Below are 22,372 nucleotides of genomic sequence, written 5' to 3'. Positions count from 1 at the left end.
AAGTGTTGTTGAGACGCACACAGTTAGTTTATTGCCTAAACAAACTAATTCTTTTTCAAAGTGAGTATAAATTAACTAGTCTAAAACTAGTTAAAAATTAGTTTATTGCCAAAACAAATTATTGAAAACATAAATGAAATTTCTAACTTCAAAGACTGATTTGTAACTGATAATGAAAAATCTTTCCTATAGGAATGCTATTTTTCATCTTGATTGGTCTTAGAAAGGCAATCTTATCTCCATCGATCATGTGGGAGTGTACCTGTGAGAAGAGGCATTGATGTGGGGTGCCTGTGTAGCCAGGAGCAAGTCTTTAAGTGTTACTGTCAAACTTTTTTAAAAAAGAAGTTCAGGCTGGGGGCAGTGGCTCACACTTGTAATCCCAGTACTTTGGGAGGCCGAGGTAGGTAGATCACAGGGTGAGGAGTTCAAGACAAGCCTGGCCAACATGATGAAACCCCGTCTCTACTAAAAATACAAAAATTAGCTGGGCTTGGTGGCGCATGTCTGTAATCCCAGCTACTCGGGAGACTGAGGCAGGAGAATCTCTTAGAACCTGGGAGGTGGAGATTACAGTGGGCCAAGATTGCACCACTGCACTCCAGCCTGGGTGACAGAGCAAGACTCCGTCTCAAGAAAAAAAAAAAGGAAATCAGTGTTTTAAGGCAGGAATCCACAGTTCGGCATTCCTTGCTGTTTCTACACAAGTAGTCCATTTCTAAGAGCACACATGGTTAATTGCAGGGAAAGGTGTGAAAGGGGAGACATGTTGAGCCACTGTTACCTGCAAAGTATAGCTCAGTACTTTACATGCAGTGTTTTCTTTAATTTCACAAAGCTTCTAGGTAGTTACTCTCCTCCCTTTTTATGGGGAGAAAACAGTTTTTGAGATGTTTAATAAGTAGTCAGGATGCTAAGTCAGTAAGTGAAGGGAGTAAGGACTCAGATCTAAGTCTGCTCCATCTCATTGCCTGAAGAACACTAAGCATGATTTCTACATTCACTCTCAGATTATTAACGTTCTTCACATCGGTTTTCTACTGTATAGAAAGGAACATCTTTCCTGCTCAACCAGCGAGAAGTATAGTGTAAAGATGAGCCAACTACGGACTGCAAAGCATGTATGATTACTGGTGGAAACATTGCTGTTACTGGGTGTTATGTTTTTATGTGATGATTGATCAATTGTATGCTGGGGAAAAACTCTTCAGACTGTTCATGACGTCCCCTACCTTTGTTAGGTATTTTTAAATTGTAAGCGTGTGCCCCTTCTGGGAGAGACTCTGTTGAGAGAGGAAGACAATCATGGTAACTGTAAATCAGACATATTTCCACATCCTAATTTTCAAGTTTAACTGAAATGATAGCTTAGTTCGGTGGTGTTTAGACTTTTTATTTTAATCCAGTGGGATTATTAATCAAATAGAATCGTGCGCAGAACCTCAATGTGAGAAAAGAGCTACCCTGATGGGTTCAAGTCAGAAACGCTGGGCCTTATCCCCATGCAGCCTGCCTGACTGGCCTCCTTCAGGCCTTCTGCAACAGCCCCGAGGGGCCTCAGTAGGGGTGAAAACCATGAGTTTAGCTTACTAGTGGACCTCACTTTGTGTAGTAGGTATATCAAAAGCTATTTTAAAATTTTAATTTTAAAAAGCCAGCCAACAGTCTAAAGTTAATAGAGAAACATGTTCTTTATAAGGAGATTTTTTCTGTGACACCTTTTAGAAGGATAGTATCTGGAGTTTTGAAATTTCTCTAATATAAATTATGTCTGAATTCTTGGTACTTTCATATATTCTGATGTGGATGGGGGATATAATTTCAGAAGGCAAATAATCATATATATGTGATTGTATATGATATATATACAGTGTTATATGTGTGTGTGTGTGTATTTTTTTTCTGTTATTGGGCATAACAGGTGACCCACTGATACTTTTGTCAGTGGGAGCTGTTTCTAGGGTTTATTCATTCCTTAATTGGTCTGTTAGATACTGTGTTCATTTGCTAGGGCTACCATAATAAAATACCACAGACTGGGTGACTTAAATATTAATAGCAAATATATTTTCCTACAGTTCTGGAAGCTAGAAGTTAAGGTACCAGAGGTTTAGTTTTTTTCAAAAGGCTTCTCTCCTTGGCTCACAGATGGTCACTTTCTTGGTGTGTCCTCACATGGCCTTTCCTTTCTGTGTTTGTCTGTGTCCTAATCTCCTCTTCTTGTAAGGACATCAGTCAGATTAGATTAGGGGCCACCTCGTTTAACCTAATTACCTCTTTAAAAGTTCCCATCTCTAAATATGCAGTTGATCCTTGAACAACATGTGTCTGACCTTTGTGGGTCTACTTATACATGGATTTTTTTTTTTTTTTTAAACAAACACTATTGAAAATACAGTATTTGTGGGATGCAAAACTCTCATATACAGGCTTTTGGAATATGACGTGGGATTTGAGTATGTGTGGATTTGGCTCTATGAGGGGGTTCTGGAACCGGTCCCCCCCAGGTATGCTGAGGGATGACTGTGGTCACATCCTGAGTTCCTGGGGGTTAGGAATTCAACATTATGAATTTTGGGGGAGGGGGCGCAATTTTTAGCCCATAATAGATGTCAGCCAGTCCTGAATGGAGAAGTCGGTTGGGCCACCTTTAGGGCTGGCCTGAAGGCACCTCAGGGACTCTGTTACATAGACTTGGTGGGGAACAGGTCCCTACCTGAGCCAGGCTGGTTCCAGGCTCAGGGCAGGCAGGACATGGAGGACTAGCAGACCTCAATACTCTCCTTGGGGTCTCTGTGATGAGTAGGGAGTTCAGGGCTCACCAGAACTCCCTGGAAGGTGCAGGAGGGCTTCCTAGAGGAGGTTACACTGGAGCACAGTGTTGCATGCGTCTTCTTCTGAGAGAATGTCCACATGACCCACTGATGTTTCTGTCAGCAGGAGCAGGTGCACAGGCCAGGCGGGGAACAGCATGAACCTCGGTCCGCCAGCTCGCCTGGCTTTGGTTACATGTGAACCTTGTAAACTGGGCTCTGGCTGCAGAACACAGAGGAGGCTGTGTGTCACAGAGGTGGCAGTGTCTTCCCTAGCAGTGTAAAGGAGACAAGGGCCTCGTCTTGGTGTTGGCTGTCACCAGTGGTTTTCCTAGGGATTGAGATGATTTAGTGCAGGCCTCTCTCAGGAGAGAAAGGGAAGAGGAGCAAGGATGCGGACTACTGCTTCCTACGATGGAGGCCGAGTGAGCTGAGGTGTCACCCGCTTGAGCGCTGCTGCAAAGCTTTCTGAAGCTCGTTGTTGATACCCAGGCCCCGTGTGTCTGCACTTGCAGCTCTGCTCAGTTCAATGTGTTCATGGCATGTTATCTGGACTCCACTTTTCTTTTGTCAAGGTCATGTTGTGTGTGTGTGTTCTCCTTTCTGGCCGGCTGTCAGGGCATGACAAGGCACGAGTCTCTGTGCAGAGATCCTTCCTTAATATTGCTGTGAACTGGTGCTATATAGTTGCTGTACTGTGATTTTCATATTATTTAAAAAATAGAGCTGGGTGTGGTTCCTCATACATGTAATCCTAGCACTTTCGGAGGCCAAAGTGGGAAGATCGCTTGAGCCCAGGAATTTGAGACCAGCCTGGCTAACATGGTGAAACTTACCTGGGCACAGTGATGCATGTCTGTAGTCTAAGCTACTTGGGAGGCTGAGGTAGGAGGACCCCACCTGAGCCTGGCAGGTGGAGGTTGCAGTGAGCCAAGAGCCGGACCTTGTCAAAAATAAAAATAATAATCAATAGACTTGATTTTTGTGTAGTTACAGATTTACAGAATAATTGAGCAGATAGTTCAGAGTTTCATGTAATACCTCTGCCCACTTCCCTCCCCTATACCTTCTCCTGTTATTCACATTTGCTTTACAGTACATTGAATAGAATCAGCAAAATGCTAATCTTTACCAACCATCAGCTGATTAGCTGAGTTTACCTACAGCACTGACTTAAGCAGTGTTTCTATAAGAGTGGTCTTAAGGAGCACCAGGGCCAGAATCACACAGATAAAAATACAGTCTTAAATCATACCTTGCAACTGTTGCAACAGTTCTGGGGCTTGCTTTTTGTTACAATTAACAACCCAATATTGATAACTATTATTCACTAAAGTCCATCGTTTATATTAGACTTCACTTCTTGGTGTGCCTTCTCTGGGTTTTGACAAATGCATAATAGCATGTATCCACCATTATAGTTTCATACTGAATAGTTTTTTTGGCCTAAAAATCTCCTGTGCTTCTCCTGTTTATACTTTCCTCACAGCCTGTGATCATGTCTTTTCCAAAATATCCCTATTGTTAGAATCATATAGTATTTAGCCTTTTCAGACTGGCTTCTTTTACTTAGTGGTATGCATTTGAGGTTCCTCTGTGTCTTTCTCTGGCTTGATAGCTTCTTTTTAAATCACTATCTAATATTCAGTGTCATGGATGTGCCACAGTTTGTTTATATATTCAAGTATTGAAGGACCTCTTGGTTGCTTTCATGTTTTTAGCAGTTATGAATGAAACTGCTATAAACATCTGTGTGCAGGTTTTTGTGTGGAACGTAAGTTTTCAAGTCTTTTGAGTAAATACCAGGGAATATCATTGCTAGATCATATGGTAAGAGTATGTTGAATTTGGTGAGAAGCCACAAACAACACTGTCTGCCAAAGTGCCTGTATCATTTTGCATTCTTACCAGCAGTGAATGAGAGTTTCTGCTGTTCCACCTCCTCACCAGCATTTAATAATTGCCAGTTAAAAAAAATAGCCATTCTAATAGGTCCAACAAATAAAGTTAGTTTGAGGAATAGTGTTTACCAAATGTACTGAAGGGTGCTCTTCTGCTCTCTTCATTTTGTTACCAGTATTTCTTTTTATTCTCCCTTTGCCACTGACTCTTAAACTTGAATGTTTAAAGGAGGCTGTGTTTCAACATCAAATCCCAGGACGTAAGCCCCTAAATGTTGTTTCAGTAGTTGTGGGGTAGGATACAAGACTATTTTTGTCCATGTGTGCTGCAGGTAAATTCTGCCAGTCACCTGCATTTTGCCAATTTCTATTCCAAGTATTATACTAGCTCAGACCATAATTTAGCCGTGGGAACAGAAGGATAAGTTCATCCATGTGTTTAAATTATACTGTGACTCTCTTTCTTTTCTTAAACTTATGAGAGTAGGAAGTGTGAAATTATATTAACTACAGTAATTTGAAATTCTGATCTCTGTGTTTTTTATTTGTCACCTAAGGAGTATATTGAATCTCTCATCTTTGTTTTCTGAGGTGTTTCATCATATACTTCAGAAAGTAAAAGTAAAAACTCTTCCCGTTTTTCTTTGTTTTTAAACTAACTGGCATTATTATTAGATTTGTGTTCTTGTCTGTAAATGATTGTTAGAAATGTGAGGTGATGCCTCAGAGAGCCCTTTTTTTTGGGTAAAGGCATTACACAAATACAACATGTTATCATATTTTAGGATTGTTTGTTATGTGCAGTGTCTCTCAGAGTTTTATCTAGGAGCCACTGGTATCTGAATGACCTGAGAAATGTGATAAAAATGGATATTGATCATCAGAATCTCAGGGGATGGGGTCAGGAGTCTGAATTTTAACAAGTTTTTCAGATGATGATTATGCACAAAACATGAGAACTGCTGATCTTGGCTCCCATTGTTTATCTTGTGTGAGGATAAAGGGAGCAGTCAAGCACAATTTAGAAACTGTGTTTTGTTTCTCCCTCCCCTCAGAAAATCTTCTGTAAAGCACATCTGGGACACAGTTAATCTAATGGCTAGAATCTCATTTAGAGAGCGACGGAATTTTATATACCTACCCCATGTTCTCTTGGTTTTCCATTAGTTGATCAAGGATCACCTATTTTGTTTTTCATAGTTATCCCCAAATATTGTGAGTTTTCGTGCACAAATATCAGAGAAGCAATTCTTGGACAACACAGTTTTTTTACCTCAAGAGTATAATGTGGCTCCAAGTAAGTTAGTTTTAGAGAAATCATCTTTATTTCACAGGGCAGATATTCAGAAACCTTATCTTGTATAGTAGTTTAATGGATTTGCTTATTTCTCTGCTTGTTTATGTAAAAACCATCCTATTCATGTAACACCCTAGAATCCAAAGCTGCATCTTTTCATTACTCAGAATCAAATAGAGCAAAATGTTTACTCTCCAGTTAAGTAATGGGAAATCATATCATACTGTAAATTTTCATCTGTAATGTGACATAATTTCAAGAGAAGGGGAATTATGTGATAAAGCAAATGAAAGAAATTGCTGACATTTCTTTAGTACTTAAGTGTGCTTTTCGAAGTGCTCACCACTAACCTTTAATTCCACAACTCTGTGAAGGTGCTATAATGATCTCATTTTAGATGAAGAAACTAAAGCACAACGGGTTAAACAACTAGCCCATTGTCATTACACTGTATATTGCAGAGTTTCTATTGAAGCCGATACATTTTAGGCAAAGAACAGATCATGGTAGTAATTTAATGAATAATAGTGGCTCCGCTTATTTACTTGTATGAATCATAGATTTTTGTTCAGTGGAAGATGATAGTGGACCATCTGGTTCTAAACTGTCATTTTAAAATGGTAGAAATCTGGAGACAAAGAAATTTAGATAAATTTTTCTGTTTCACAAAGACAGTAAGTACATGGTATAGCCAGGACCAGAATACAAGCATGATGACTTTTAATTTTGCATTTCTTTTCCTTTTGGAACATAGAAATATATACATTTTCTTAATTTATGTTTTATTTGTTGCTGTTTTTTCTTTTTAGTGCCATTAGATACTATTGATGTTGGAGATAAATTTCCTACTTGATAGCTTTTTGTTAATTTATAGCATCAGAATATGTTTTACCAGCTGATGCTTAAATACTCAATTTTATGGAAATTCTTGACAGTATGGCTGTGGCAGTAGTTCTTAATCTTATTAAACCCTACACCCTCTCTTTATGACAAGTATTTTCTAAAATCTTTTCTTGTCATTCTAAAATGGAATGTACAAATTATATAACTATCTCCATTAATGTACACTTTGACAAAAGCCAGCATAAATTTTCAGATATAAAGGAGAAATAAAAGGAAAGCCATTTGTGTATTTAAAATACACAGTATGTTTTTAAATATAAATACTTGGGACAACTATGTGAAGACCTCGTTATCCTAAATGTAGTCCACAGACTCGCAGCATTCACTTCAGTCAGAAAATATATAAAACCCATGCATAATAGTACTAAAAACAGGAAATACTTAGGACTGTATCTGAAAAAAGGATATGACAGAGCTATATACTGAAAACTACAGAACATTGCTCAGAGACATTAAAGAAGATCCAAACAAATGGAGAGATATACTGTGTTTATGGGTTGGAAGACTATACATTTTTCAAGATGACATTTCTTCCCAAATTGATCTAAATCAAAATCTCAGGCAGGCTCTTGTGTAGAAATATACAAGCAAATTAAACAATTCAAATAGAAATACAAAGGACCTGGAATATAATAGCCAAAACAAATTTGGAAAAGAACAGAGTTGGAGAACTAACACTAACTGAAGATTTACTACAAAGCTGCAGTTTCAAGAGAGTGTGGTATTGGTGGAAAGACAGATAAGTAGATCAGTGGGAAAGAATAAACAGTCCTGAAATACATACATACAGTTGTACACATGGACAACTGATTTTCAGTGAAGTTCAAAAGTCAATTCAGTGAAGAGATATAGTCTGTTTTACAGATGGCAGTGGAACACTTGGATATCCATATGTCTCCAACATAAACTTTGTTTCTTTTACCATCTGCAAAAATTAACTCAAAATGGATATTATACCTAGATGTTTGTGAAGTATAAACTATACAACTTCAAGAAGAAAACGTAGGAGAAAACTCTTGTGGCTTTGGATTAGGCGAAGATGTCTCTCTCTCTCTCTCTCTGTCTCTCTCTTTTTTTTTTTTGAGACAGAGTCTTGCTCTGTGACCAGGCTGGAATGCAATGGCCCAATCTCGGCTCACTGCAACCTTCGCCTCCTGGGCTTAAGAGATTCTCTCACTTCAGGTTCCCAAGTGGTTGGGACTACAAGCGCAGGCAACCACAGCCAGCTACTTTGTGTATTTTTAGTAGAGACAGGGTTTCACCATGTTGGCCAGGATGGTCTCGATCTTCTGACCTTATGATCTGCCTGCCTCGGCCTCCCAGAGTGCTGGGATTACAGGCGTGAGCCACGTCACCCGGCTCATATACCTAAATGTTTATAAAGTATAAACTATACAACTTCAAAAAGACAACATAGGAGAAAACTTTTGTGACTTTGGATTAGGCAAATATTTCTTCAATGTGACTTCAGAAGAACAATTCATAAAAATAATTTCATCAAAATTCAAAACTTCTGCTCTTAAATTTACAAGAAAAAAAAACAACCCCATCAAAAAGTGGGCAAAGGATATGAACAGACACTTCTCAAAAGAAGACATTTATGCAGCCAACAGACACATGAAAAAATGCTCATCATCCCTCACCATCAGAGAAATGCAAATCAAAACCACAATGAGATACCATCTCACACCAGTTAGAATGGCGATTATTAAAAAGTCTGGAGACAACAGATGCTGGAGAGGATGTGGAGAAATAGAAACGCTTTTACACTGTTGGTGGGTGTGTAAACTAGTTCAACCATTGTGGAAGACAGTGTGGCGATTCCTCAAGGATCTAGAACCAGAAATACCATTTGACCCAGCCATCCCATTACTGGGTATATACCCAAAGGATTATAAATTATTCTACTGTAAAGACATATGCACACATATGTTTATTGCAGCATTGTTCACGATAGCAAAGACTTGGAACCAACCCAAATGTCCATCAATGATAGACTGAATAAAGAAAATGTGGCACATATACACCATGGAATACTATACAGCCATAAAAAAGGATGAGTTCATGTCCTTTGCAGGGACATGGATGACACTGGAAACCATCATTCTCAGCAAACTAACACAGGAACAGAAAACCAAACACCTCGTGTTCTCACTCATAAGTAGGAGTTGAACAATGAGAACACATGGACCCAGGGAGGGGAACATCATACATGTGCCTGTTTGGGGGTGGGGGACTGGGGAACAGATAGCATCAGGAGAAATACCTAATGTAGATGACTAGTTGATGTGTGCAGCAAACCACCATGGCACATGTATACCTATGTAACAAACATGCATGTTCTGCACATGTATCCCAGAACTTAAAGTATAATAAAAAAATTAGTTTTTTTAAAAAAACTTCTGCTCTTTGAAAGACATATTTACTAGTACAAAAAGACAAATCACAGACTGGGAGAAAATATTTGCAGTGATTATATCTGATAAAGGACTTGCATCAGAACATACAAAGAACTCTCACTGGTCAAGCTCAGTAGCATGTGTCTGTAGTCCCAGCTACTTAGGAGGCTGAGGCAGGAGGATTGCTTGAGCCCATGAATTTGAGGCCAGCCTGGGCAACATATTGAGATGCTATTTTTTAAAAAACAAAAACTCTCAAAATTAGAGAAGAAAGCAATTCAATTTAAAAAATAGGCAAAGGTTGGAACAGATATCACCAAAAGGATATATGAATGCAAATTAATACATAAATAGATATCCAGCATCAATAGTCATTAGAGAAATGTAAGTTAAAACAACAATGAGGTATTGACTCATACTTATTAAAATTGCAAGGATGTGGAGATACTGAGATTCTCATACAGTGCTGGTGGGAATGTAAGATGCCACAACTAATTTGAAAACAGTTTAGCAGTTTCTGAAGTTAAACACTCAGTGAGTCATCACTTAATGTTGTCAGTTGGTTCTTGGAAACTGCAACATTAAGCAAAATGACATACTGTCTAATGAAACCAATTTTATCATAGGTTAAATGATATAAATAAGAATTAAGTTCCCACAGCACAGAGTAAGTCAGTTAACAGTTTCCAAGAACCTGTCAATGACATTAAGGGAGGAATTACTGTACACTTACTACATGATCTAACTGTTTAGAGAAAAAAAAGCCTGGGTCCATATAGAAACTCATACGTGAATGTTCGTAGCATCTTTATATGTAATAGTTTGAAACTGGAAACAACCCTAATATCTGTCAGCAGCAGACTGACAAGTGGTGGTGTCCATACAATAGAATATTACTTAGCAATGAAAGGAATAGACAGTTGATAAATACAGCAACAAGGGTGATCCTCAAAAATATGCTGCATGAAAGAAGGCAGACAAAAAAAGAGTATATTATATAAGACTTCATTTACGTAAAATTACAGAAAATGGAAAGTAATATATAGTGATAAAAAGTAGATGAGTAGTTGCCTAAGGAGCAGGGATGGGAGGGTAGGGGGAAGGAAGGATTACAAAGAGATACAAGGAAACTTTTGGAGTTGATGAATATATTATAATCTTGATTGTGGTAATAGTTTCATGGGTGTTTTATCAAAATGTGCATTTTAAATATGTGCAGTTTACTTTGGGTTAACATACTCAGGTAAGGTGGAAGGAAGAACTGCAGGAGCATTCTTGACTTCATGTTGTTCATGCATCCAATCCAGTTGATCATGTCTGTTTCTTCTACCTCTGTGTTGTTTACATTCATATACTCTCCTTCCTTCCTCATGCTGTTGTCATACACTGCAGGTTTTATTCTCTTTCCTAGCCTATTTTTGCAAATTCCTAAAGTGGTGTACTGCTTCTTATCTTCCTCCCTTCCTTACACCTTGAAAGGTATACAGTGCTAATACTTTTCCTTTTAGAACATGCCTATTCCTGTGCTTTTTCTGCTCCGAATTTGTCACTTTTATTTCCTACAGAAGGAACTTAAAACTCTTGTCACGATATAAGATCATCCAGCATCTCCGAGTTTATTCTTATTTACCAGTTTTACTTTGCACTGCTCTATTTTAAAAACTGGATGTTCTGCCAGATGTAACTGTTATTTCTCCCCTTAGTACACAAGTTGCTCTTTTCACTCTTGTGTCTTTTTATCTATGTGTCTTTCCACTTACAATGCCTACTCTATCCTTTTCTTACTCCTTCCAGGGCTGAAAGGTATTACAAATTAATTAAAACTTTAAAGCAGCTGTTATCTAGTTTGTCTTATTTGATACTGTATTATGGCAACTGGGAAAAGAAATTCAATCCCCTCAGCTACTTGCTGTACAATAAACAATTATCTTCAGTACTCAATATTATGCTTAATATTATCATTCCACTGTTCCTCCCAGTTTTTGCCCATCAATTACGTCCTGCCTTCACTATCCTCCTTTTCCATTGCAGATTCTAGAGCCATGATTACATTCACCTATCACAAATATATTCTTAAACCCTTCACCCTTTCATTCTTCTCTTTTATCACTAGTGGTCTCTGTTTGGCTTAATGAAAAAAAAAAAAATACTTTACTACTCCTTACTTAAACTGTCATTAGCATCCGATTTGCTTTTTCCCAACACTTTTCTCTTACCTGACTTGACACAGTCTCCTTTACCAGGACACCCTGCTGTACAAGACCTCTTGACGTTTGGAGTTGGACTGCCTTCTTATTCTACGCTTTTTGTCCTTTGCTATCTTACTTTCTCAACTTTAAAAACCATATTTATGCCCAGCTCTCAGATTTATACCCTGATCTTTAGCTGTGTTTTTGACTCTCAAACCTGCATAGCCGGCTGCAAGAGTAATTTTTTTTTTTTTTTTTTTTTTTTTGAGACTGAGTCTTGCTCTGTCGCCCGGGCTGGAGTGCAGTGACTGGATCGCAGCTCACTGCAAGCTCCGCCTCCCGGGTTCATGCCATTCTCCTGCCTCAGCCTCCCGAGTAGCTGGGACTACAGGCGCCCGCCACCTTGCCCGGCTAGTTTTTTGTATTTTTTAGTAGAGACGGGGTTTCACCATGTTGGCCAGGATGGTCTCGATCTCCTGACCTTGTGATCCGCCCGTCTCGGCCTCCCAAAGTGCTGGGATTACAGGCTTGAGCCACCGCGCCCGGCCAAGAGTAATTTTTTATTTAAATGGAAATTAGGGAGTTAACATTGAAGGAGACAGTGTAAACAAGGCAAAGAAACCAGAAGCAGTGTTGTGCTTTTGGGGGGACATGCAAGGAGAGTGGGAGGTGGGGGGATTGGTAGGAATATCTCAAAGAGCCCAACGCAAGAATTACTAGGCAATAAGTAAATGGAACCAGAACTAAAAAGTAAGGACCTGAGGAACTTATTTCTGGTTTTTGCTTCCTTTGGTGTGTAGCAATTGTTATTTCTTTGTCTCTTCTCTTCTTTGTTTGGAAAAATATTTCCTAATTCTAACAATTCAATGGAGATAATTAAAGATTGGCAACTAGTTTCAAAATTATAGCAGACAAACTAATTGACTCATTGACTTACCGTCTATTTGATCAGCTGTGCTGGGATGGTGTTAGCAGGCCGTGGGAGTCAGACTGGGCAGAGACTGTAAAGAAGATTAGGTTCTTTAAGCATGTTTCGGGAGTGGGGAGAAAATAATTAGCATTTCCAGACAATATACTATGAATTTGTATTGGTTCAAATCTCCTTAGTGATGTGACTTTTTTTTTCTGCGGCAGTACATAGACATGCAAATATGGTACTGTATTAATTTAGTTGTGGTGGTTTGCTGAATTGGTTTGGCAGAAAGTTAATATTGCAAGGAAATTAAGGGTACTGATTTAAAACAAATGCTTAATCACAGGATCCATATTGGATAGCAAACAAACAAAACAAAAAACCTGGAATTGGGGGGATAAGTACCTTAGGGGGGAAATATGAAAGGGATAGGATGTCTCTGTTTGAACTTTCGTTGTTATAGAATATCAACACTAGAGACCTGAGAGGATAGGAAGTTGTAGTCAGAAAATGAAAAACTGGAGTTTTAACACTCTGAGGCCAAATAATTCCAATGGAAAAATCTGTGGTATATTTTTAGGAGTGAGCAGTGCTTCTACTAAGTTTAATTAAAAAAGTGTGTGGCTATGCCAACAGTGCTAAAGTTTCACTAGCCATAAATTAAATAAATAAACCAATAGAAGAGAGTTTTTTTTTTAAGTCAGCAATAAGCACATGATCGTTATGTTGAATTCCTTTTTAGGTTTTTGTTGATTGCCTCAAAGAGACTATAGTTAGGATTAGGTTCTGTTGTTAATGCTACTGTTTCCAAAGCTCCAGGCTTATTTTATTGCAGTAGTTTCTTTTCTCATATTCCCTTTAAGTTACACCAAAGTATTTTTCAGGACACACACTCACTTTGGAAGCCCAACCAAGTTTTCTTTTTGGTTTGAGTATCCCCCAAGGTAGAAGGAGATCAGAAGAACCAGATTACAGTTCATTCCCTTTACATCTGTCCTGGTTCTCCTAGAGTCAGAGGGTGAGCCATGTGCTTGCTAAGCTACCAGAAACGGATTACCAGGAGCTGTTAGAGGTGGATAGGCGCAGGACGGAGTGTATGGATATACATCAGTGGTCAGCTGGAGCCAACTGTGAAATTTTGTAGGACAATTGTTAAAAACAGCCATTATTAAAAAATTAAGATATGTGCATTTACAATGAAATGAGTTGTAGTAAAAACAAAGGTAATAATCAAACATTTTTGTAATTATTTTACCGTTTATGCTCTTGAAGACCTTTCCAGCTGCTCTATCTGTATGCTATCAATACTATATAACTGAGTGCTCTTTTGCTTCTCTTCCCAATTTTGTGTTCAGTTGTATCGAGTTGGTAGCTTGAAACCAGCCACGATGGGAGTATTTATACTGTGAGCACTGGAAAACACTGGAAATCAAGGCCTTTCCTCCATGGAGAACTAGTTGTTAAACATTTATCAGCACACCATGGGATATATTAGCATGTCTGGTGGCTTTTCACTTTACCTCAAAGACTTGAGTGAAAACTGTCAACAGGAAGGTCTCTTCTCTTCAAGACCATTCCTAACCTCTTCCAGCCTTGTCTCTACATTGTTCTTTTCCTTCTATTACTATGTTTTTATTACCTACTTCTTTACCATCATGGGCCCTGGCTTTTTCTCCATCTTCCATTCTGTTCCTAGAGCTGAATCTCATTTTGACCCCTGCCAACATACCCAGTTCTGCTCTCCCTTTCCAGCCATGTACATTAAAGCTTCAGAAATTGCCACAGCTGCAGAAAGAATAATACACAAAACAAGATGACATAGGTAATAGATCATATTTCCAGAGTTCCAGTCACTTTTTACTGTTTGACATTTTATCAAAGTGGTTACTATTTGGTGAAATCTTAGGTGAAGTATTCATCAGAAAAGTGTAAATGTTCACTAACTATACTTTTAAGATTAGTTCCATTCTTGTGTGTAATATTTTCAACAGAACACCATTTTTTAATATGAAAATTTTGTGATGGTAAAATAGAATCTGTTTGCCTTTCACAAATTCATAAAACTGACTCTTTTAAAGCCTCCTTGATGGTTAGGAGTGATTTTGGCTTCAAGAAACAAAAAACTGAGCAGAAAAGATGGTGGATGTCTAGTGCTAAGTCAGCATCTTAATGATTCTGTCAGCCTTTCACTTATGGTCAAGTGAAGACCACCACAGATCTAGTCATGACACCTGTGCTCACATGCTCACAGCACAGCGGAGGAGACAGGATGGTAGCAGAGCTGTGTTTACATGTGTCGTGGCTTCACCTGAATATAGGGAGTCTGAGAAACTGTATAGTTTAGCTAGTAGTTAGTGATATTACACTTATGATAAAGTAAAACAAGAGGGCAGGGATTGGAGTTAGGTATTAGGTGAGCCTCCTGTAGATCTACCTCTTTATAGTATGCAGTAGCATTTCCCTGTATACCTAAACCTAATCCACTGTGATGAATTTAAAAGGTGAATATGTAACTAATGTATGTAATATAGTTCCCTGAGAAGTACATTAAGCTTTCTTTGTTCAGTCTTTGTGAGGAAGTGATGGAAAACTTTTTTTTTTTTTTTTTGCCAAAAGATACTTGAACTTAGAAACTAGGCTAATTACTTTCACATAAACTCTTGAGGTGTAGGTAGTGTTATCCCTAACGTTACAAATTAGGAATCTAAGACATGTTAAGCAGTTTGCTCTACATCATAGAACCTAGTGAATGGGTAAGCCAAGTTTAGAATCTGGACTTTTCTCTCAGGCAAGTTGCAGATGTTTATATATTGAAATGAATTAGAATGTTATAGAAAGAATGATATTTGAGAGTCAGGAACTTAAGCAGATATACACAAAAGGTGGCATTATGTGTAATATCCATTTGATGGAGGAGCTAGAGCCTTCTAGCGGTTCTGGTAGCCAAATACTGGGATAATAATAGCATTTTACTTATGCATTAACCCATTTATGCCTAGTGTTTCATTATTGAAACGCTAAGCCTGTGGGAGTGATTTCTATCCTATTGCTCAAGGTCATTGCCAAGGTCTGATTTTTCACAAAAAAATTTTGCAACCTCCACCATAAATGGGTTAAAGCTTAGAAATTGCCACAGCTGCAGGAAGAATAATGTATGAAACAGGCTGCCGTGGTTAATAGATCATGTTGTTACTAGACCATTAGTTAACAAACCAATGCATTTTACTCTATGCATTTTATTTATACTAATCCACTTAATTCTTATCACAACCCTTATGAGATAGGCATTATTATTACCATGTTTATACAAAGAAACTAAAACACAAGGAGGCTAAGTTACAGACCTAATCTAGTAAGTGGCAAACTTAAGATTGAACCCAGATACTTTTTTTTTGTAGTCATGTGTTAGCCACTTATATAATATAATATAAAACGTGATGAAAACTCAATTACAAGAGTTCAAAAGGGCATAGAAAAACCAATGAGTTTCCACTTTATTACAAGTTTTAAAATCTGAGACTCGATAAAAAAAAAAAAAAACTTATATGTTAATTTCAGCTGAGGGTTAATTTTTTTCACAAACTAAAAGTTACTATATGGGAAGATCAGTGTAGCAAACAGTACAGTTTATGAACCCAAGCCACAAACTTATTGTTAGTAATCATGGTAAGAAACATAGCCAAAGACCAACCGATGCCTCAGTCAAGTTTGAAAGAAACTCTGCGTTCTGTGAAGGCAGAGAAGAAATATGCAGGCGATTTCTCCTTCAAGAAATTTGCATAGAGGCCAGATGTGGTGGCTCTTGCCTGTAATCCCAGCACTTTGGGAAGCTGAGGCGAGTGGATCACCTGAGGTTGGGAGTTCGCGACCAGCCTGACCAACATAGAGAAACTCTGTCTCTACTAAAATTATAAAAAATTAGCCAGACATGTTGGTGCATACCTATAATCCCAGCTATTTGGGAGGCTGAGGCAGGAGAATGGCTTGAACCTGGGAGGCGGAGGTTACAGTGAGCCGAGGTTGTGCTGTTGCACTCCAGCCTGGGCAACAAGAACAAAACTCCATCGCCAAAAAAAAAAGAAAAGAAAAGAATTTCATAGAAATAGAAAATGTTAGAGCCTTTACCACAAGTGAAATTGCAAAGCCTGAACATATTCAACTCAATCCAGAGAGCACCAAACATTAAATTGGGACCAAGGTAGAATTGAACATTTAATTTCCAGCTCTTCGGCTTGGAGAGCACTGTCATTTCAGACGTGAAAACCAGCTGCAGGTGAGCTCTTTTAGAAACACGAACTTTATACTCCATAAATTCTGAAACAAGGCAGATATTTCTACATTGTGGTTTGAATTTCAGAAGGGTACCTCCAGGCATCAGGGTCTCTTTCAGAGTCACTCTTGAAATAGTTACATCTTCCCAGCCTTGGTAACCACCTTTTTGCAGTTCTCTAGCCTTTGCATGCACTGAAGCACACCACTTTGTGGAATGACTTTTAACATTAAATCCATCATGGCTTAAGTTCACGAAGCAGCTATTTCCAGGGTACCTCCCATCTCCTCGGCATGAGCAGTTTCCCAGTTACTGCTTCATCCCCCCAACCCCTCTTCATGAGAGTCTCCAGAGCTCATAGCATCAAGGTCTCCATTGCTGGGACTCAAACCAGAGACTACATCTGGAAGCTCCACTTTTCCAGCTCTCTCTGCTGGAGACCAAAGTGACAGTTTGTTGCAAAGACTTGTAAAAACAGAGATTATTTACAAATGCATCTTTGTATACATTTGTGTAATTTAGAACATGGGGCTCTTGTCATCGCTTTCCAAACCCTTTTATGAAGGGTAGAACCCTTACATAAGGCTACGATGGTAACCGTGCCCCATAGCCCTTCTCATAACTGACTTGTGTAAGAAAAACAATGAAGATTTTTTTAAGTTGACACCTACCTGGTTCTAATCAGTCTTGGAGGAATTTCTACTCATTCCTCCAAGGAGTTGAGTAGGGAATTGAGTAGAATATAGTAGAGAATTTCACCAATAAAACAAATACCTAAAGCATCATTTTGGAAGGCAGTGCATAGGAATCCCAAAATCACATCTGGTGAACAAAACTGATAATCTGATAATGATGCCTCATCTCTACAAAAAATAAACGAAATTAGCCAGGTGAGCTGGTGCATGCCCGGAGTCCCAGCTACTCAGGAGGCTGAGGTGCAAGAATTGCTTGAGCCTGGGAGATTGAGGCTGCAGTGAGCCTAGATTGTGTCACTACTTCAGCATGGGCGACAGAATGAGACCCTGTCTCAAAAACAAACAAGTAAAAGAAACTGATAATCTGTTAATAACCCTTTTCAGCTCATGATAACCGGTTTATATCTTCATAATTTTAAGAACTACCATAGAATATGGATCTAGAAATTGAAATAAGAATGTAGCAAATGAGTATGTGAAAAATAATTTCACACAGATGGAAATTATACAGCTCAGAACTTGATGATGAATCATACTCTTGGAAAACTATTCCATTCTTCCCCAGAGTCTGTCAACAGAGGGATATACAAAGTGATGTAGTTTTCATATTTCAGCTTTAACATCTGCTGCATGGCAGCCCATTTATATTTTTATCTAAGGAAACATCTATAAATATTGATAAAGATTTCCTTTTTGCTTTTGTTTCCAGGCTGTTTATCTCGGTATTTATCCTTTTGGCTATACAGTGTCTCTGGATGATCTGGAACTCAGCATTTTCCTAATACGGCTTGTTAGAATTCCAAAAACAATGCTTGCGGTTCCGCTGCTAGGTCGCTGTGGTGTGTTCCTCAAAGTCAGAGTCTGTTGACACTGCTGAGATTGGCTGTTTTCTTCTTTCTTGCTTTCCCTCTTATCCATGCACTACTAGTTTTTAAAAGCATTGAATACCAGGATTTTAAACGAGAGATTATTTTACACATTTATTTCAGTCATGTCTTCTTTTTTTTTTTTTTTCCATGAAACCTGGGGGAGAGTGAAGAGAAAGTTCACAAAAAGTTTGAGTTGTGGCTTAGTGTTGATTTAAAAAACCCATAGAGAAGACAATAAACATAAGTTGGCAATAGATATCAACATAACTGGATTGAGATTTCAGTAAAGCACATTATTAAATTATGAAATTTTACCTACTTGCATGCATGGCTCATTGTCAGACTAAATATTTTAATTCATGTAAGAAAAGATTGGGAAATTAAAAACTAAAAGGAAAAAAGCAGACTTAGATATTTGGACAAATAAAACAGATAACTCTATGTACTCATAGCAACAGATTGTTTTATTATTTGTTTGTGTAATAGGCATCATCTGTTATTTAGAGTCTTGGAATAATAGAATCATTTGGGAGGGACTGTAGAATACATTACTGGAATTCAGTTGGCAGTGTTCACGTATTGGTCTGTTTGCTGGTTTAGAATCCTTTCTTTGTTGCTTTTCATCAGGTGGGACTCTTTCCTGGACACTGTGTTGAGTTAATTAACCAAAAAGTTCCCCAGTCAGTGACCAACTCAGTGCCAAAACCAGGTGAGTACATTTTTTTCACTAGTGTAGTTATTTTATAAACTGCTCGAAGACACAGATTTTCTGTCAGTCAAGTATTTAGCTTGTTTTGCTATTTTTGCGTTTATTGACATAATACTACATTCTTAATTTTATATGATTTTGATTTTTAAATGTATTCTTATTTCTCTGTTGATTATTTCGAAAAGGTTTACATTCATTCAAATTTTTAGGCAATTTTAAAGAGCTGTGTGCTCCATTAAGCTTTGTCATTATTGACTTTTATAGTTGCATAATAGCAGTGTAACTTATTAATGCATAAAATGATAAAAAAGTAGGTTTAAAGAACTAACATAGAAGTTGTAGGATTAACTGGAAATTGATAAATGAAAAGTAAGTATATTTTAAAAGGACATATGAGCATCAAAACTATTTTAAACAGCATTTCTTATTGCTTATATAGTATACTTACAGTGCTACATAAATATGTAGAATATATTACAAATAAAGCATTGTTGAAGGGGATAAAAATCAAGAAAATGGGAATTTTGGTATTTATTGAGGTGATTTAATTTTGGAAAGATTCAACAGAATGCCTCGTCTAGAACTTTTTGATGATGTCAATTTAAAAAAAATACAAAGTCTAAAACATTTTGGAGAGAAGAGGGAGTCATCCAACTTATTTTTCCTAGCTATATTACATTTCTTCTGTCCTTTCCCACCTCCCAATAAAAGGAGAAGAAAAAATTTCTGGGCCTCAGAATTTATTTGAACTGTTTTCCTTGCAGTAGTATTTTCTAGTTTTAGGACCTGTATGTAAGAGTTAAGGCAAAAAAAAAAAAAAAAAAAAAAAAAAAAAAAAAAAAAGTTATTCTTTACTCTTTTGGTATTTTCCCACTTGTGCTCCCAAAGCTTACATCAAACAATCTTTGTAATAGTATTTAAGTAAAGGGTAATAATACCTTTCAAAGCTTATTTCTTCATAGGAGACTAGGGAGTCATTGTTCCCATTTCTCTCATTGGAATTTGTTTATTTTAGACTGACTTTATTGCTCAGTAGAGAAAATGCTTCAAAACAGTGTTTTCTGCAGTTCTGCTTGAGTCAGGATTCTCAGTTCTTTTCAAAGCAATTTTATCCTTCTTAGGTAAACTTTTTTTAAAAACTCCTAAGTGGGTACTTGTTCGGTAAATCTTCGTTAGTAACTGTAGATTTCATTCTTTTTAAAAATATAGCATTATTTTAAACTTAACTTTTTGAAAACTCAGCTTTATTGAGATAAAATTCACATATCATGCAATTTACCCTTTAAATTGTGTAACAGAGTTGGACAGCCATCACTACAGTTAATTTTAGAACACCTTCATCACTTCGTAAAGAAATCCCATATCCATTAATAGACACTGCTCCCTGAATACTACTCCCAGCCCTAAATGACCACTTGTCTACTTTTTGTCTTTATTGATTTCCCTATTCTGGACATTTTGTATAAATGGAATCATATAGTGTGTGGTCTTTCGTGATGGGCTTCTTTTACTTAGCATAGTGTTTTCAGGATTCACCTGTGCAGTAGCATGTATCAGTACCTCTGTTTTAATTCCTTCTTTTTTAATGCTGGATAACATTTCATTGTATGTATACACCACATTTTATTTGTTTATTCATTTGGAGTTGTTTCCATTTTTGGCTACTCTGAACATTCATGTACAATATTATATGCGGATGTGTTTTGATTTCTCTTGGGTATATGTCCAGGTGTGGAATTGCTGGGTCATATGGTAACTATGTTTAACCTTTGAAGAACTGCCAACTGCACCGTTGGTGTAGCTGTACCATTTTACAGTTCCACCAGCAGTGTATGAGACTTCCAGTTGTTCCATATCCTTGTCAATACTTGTTTTTATTTGGATTTTTTTGATTATTGCCTTCTTAGTTGTGAAGTAGTATCTCACTGTGGATTTGACTTGCATTTTGCTTTTGGCTAATAATGTTTAGCCATTTTATATGTCCTTATTGGCTATGTGTTCATCTTCTTTGGAGGGTATCTATTCATATCCTTTGCTTATTTTTTTCTTTTACCTTTTTTTTTTTTTTTTTTTTTTGAGACAGGGTCTTTCTCTGTCACCACAGGTTGCAGTGCAATGTTGTGATCGTAGCTCACTGCAGCCCCTCAACTCCTGGCCTCAAATGATCCCTCTGACTGAGCCTCCCGAATGACTGACATTACAGGTGCACACCACTGTGCCCAGCTTATTTCTAAATTTTTTGTAGAGACAAGGTCTTGCTTTGTTGCCCAGATTAGTCTCAAACTCCTGGTTTCAAGTGATCCTCCCACCTCAACCTCCCGCTTTTGCCCAGTTTTTAATTGGGTTATGTGTGTTTTTGTTACTGAGTTGTAAATGTTGCTCATATATTCTAGATACAAACTATTTACCAGATAATAATGATTTGCAAATATTTTCACCTGTTTTGTGGTTTGTCTTTCACTTACTTTGATAGTATCCATTGATGCGTGCAAGTTTTTACTTTTGATGTTTCTTTTGTCATTTATGCTTTTGATTCCTTATTTAAGAAGGCTTTGGCTAATCCACAGTCATGATTTACTCCTGTGTTTTCTTCTGAGAGGTTTATAGTTTTAGATGTTACATATTAGTCTATGACCCATTTTTTTAAAGTTAATTTCTGTGTATGGTGGTGAGGCAGGGGTCCAACTTCATGAGGTTATCCAATTGTTCTAGCACTGTTTGTTGAAAAGATTATTTCTTTCCTGTTGTATTATCTTGATATCCTTGGAAAAATCAATTGACCCTAGACACAATTGACCCTAGGTTTATTCCTGGACTTCCAGTTCTCTTCCAATGATGTATATGCCTTTTTTTGTTTGTTTGTTTTTTTGAGGCAGAGTCTCACTCTGTCACCCAGGTTGGAGTGCAGTGGTGCCATCTTAGCTCACTACAACCTCCACCTCCTGAGTTCAATCAATTCTCCTGCCTCAGTCTCCTGAGTAGCTGGGATTACAGGTGCGTGCCACCACACCCAGATAATTTTTATATTTTTGGTAGAGACGGGGTTTCATCATGTTGGCCAGGCTGATCTTGAACTCCTGACCTCATGATCCGCCCACCTCAGCCTCCCAAAGTGCTGGGATTACAGGCGTGAGCCACCACTCCCAGCCTCTATGTCTTTTCTTATGCCAGTACTACCCTGTTTTGATTACTGTTGTTTTGTAGTAAGTTTTGCAGTGGGGAAGTATAAGTCTTCCTACTTTTTTCTTCTTTTTAAGGGTTGATTTGGTTTTTCTGAGCCCCTTGCAATTCCATATGGCTTTAGAATCAGCTTATCAGTTTCTACAGAGTAGAATGGGATTCTGATAGAGAATATATTGAACCTGTAGATCAACTTGGGATATTATTAACAATATTAAGTCTTCTAATCCCTGA

General features: G+C 37.7%; 1 protein-coding gene across 1 annotated transcript in view; it reads left to right on the top strand.

Annotated features, from left to right (window-relative positions):
* Positions 1-22,372, top strand: part of ARHGAP32 (Rho GTPase activating protein 32) — a 217,265-nt gene that overhangs the window by 121,793 nt on the left and 73,100 nt on the right. Inside the window, exon 10 of the mRNA XM_011934672.1 lies at positions 18,877-18,958. Within this exon, the coding sequence (XP_011790062.1) occupies positions 18,877-18,958 (82 nt within the window). The remainder of the gene's footprint in view (positions 1-18,876; positions 18,959-22,372) is intronic.

This window comes from Colobus angolensis, unplaced genomic scaffold, assembly GCF_000951035.1.
Source record: "Colobus angolensis palliatus isolate OR3802 unplaced genomic scaffold, Cang.pa_1.0 Scaffold137, whole genome shotgun sequence".
Classification (NCBI taxonomy): Eukaryota; Metazoa; Chordata; class Mammalia; order Primates; family Cercopithecidae; genus Colobus; species Colobus angolensis.
The sequence above is the reverse complement of the archived record's forward strand: the minus strand, read 5'-3'. Positions and strand labels throughout refer to the sequence as shown.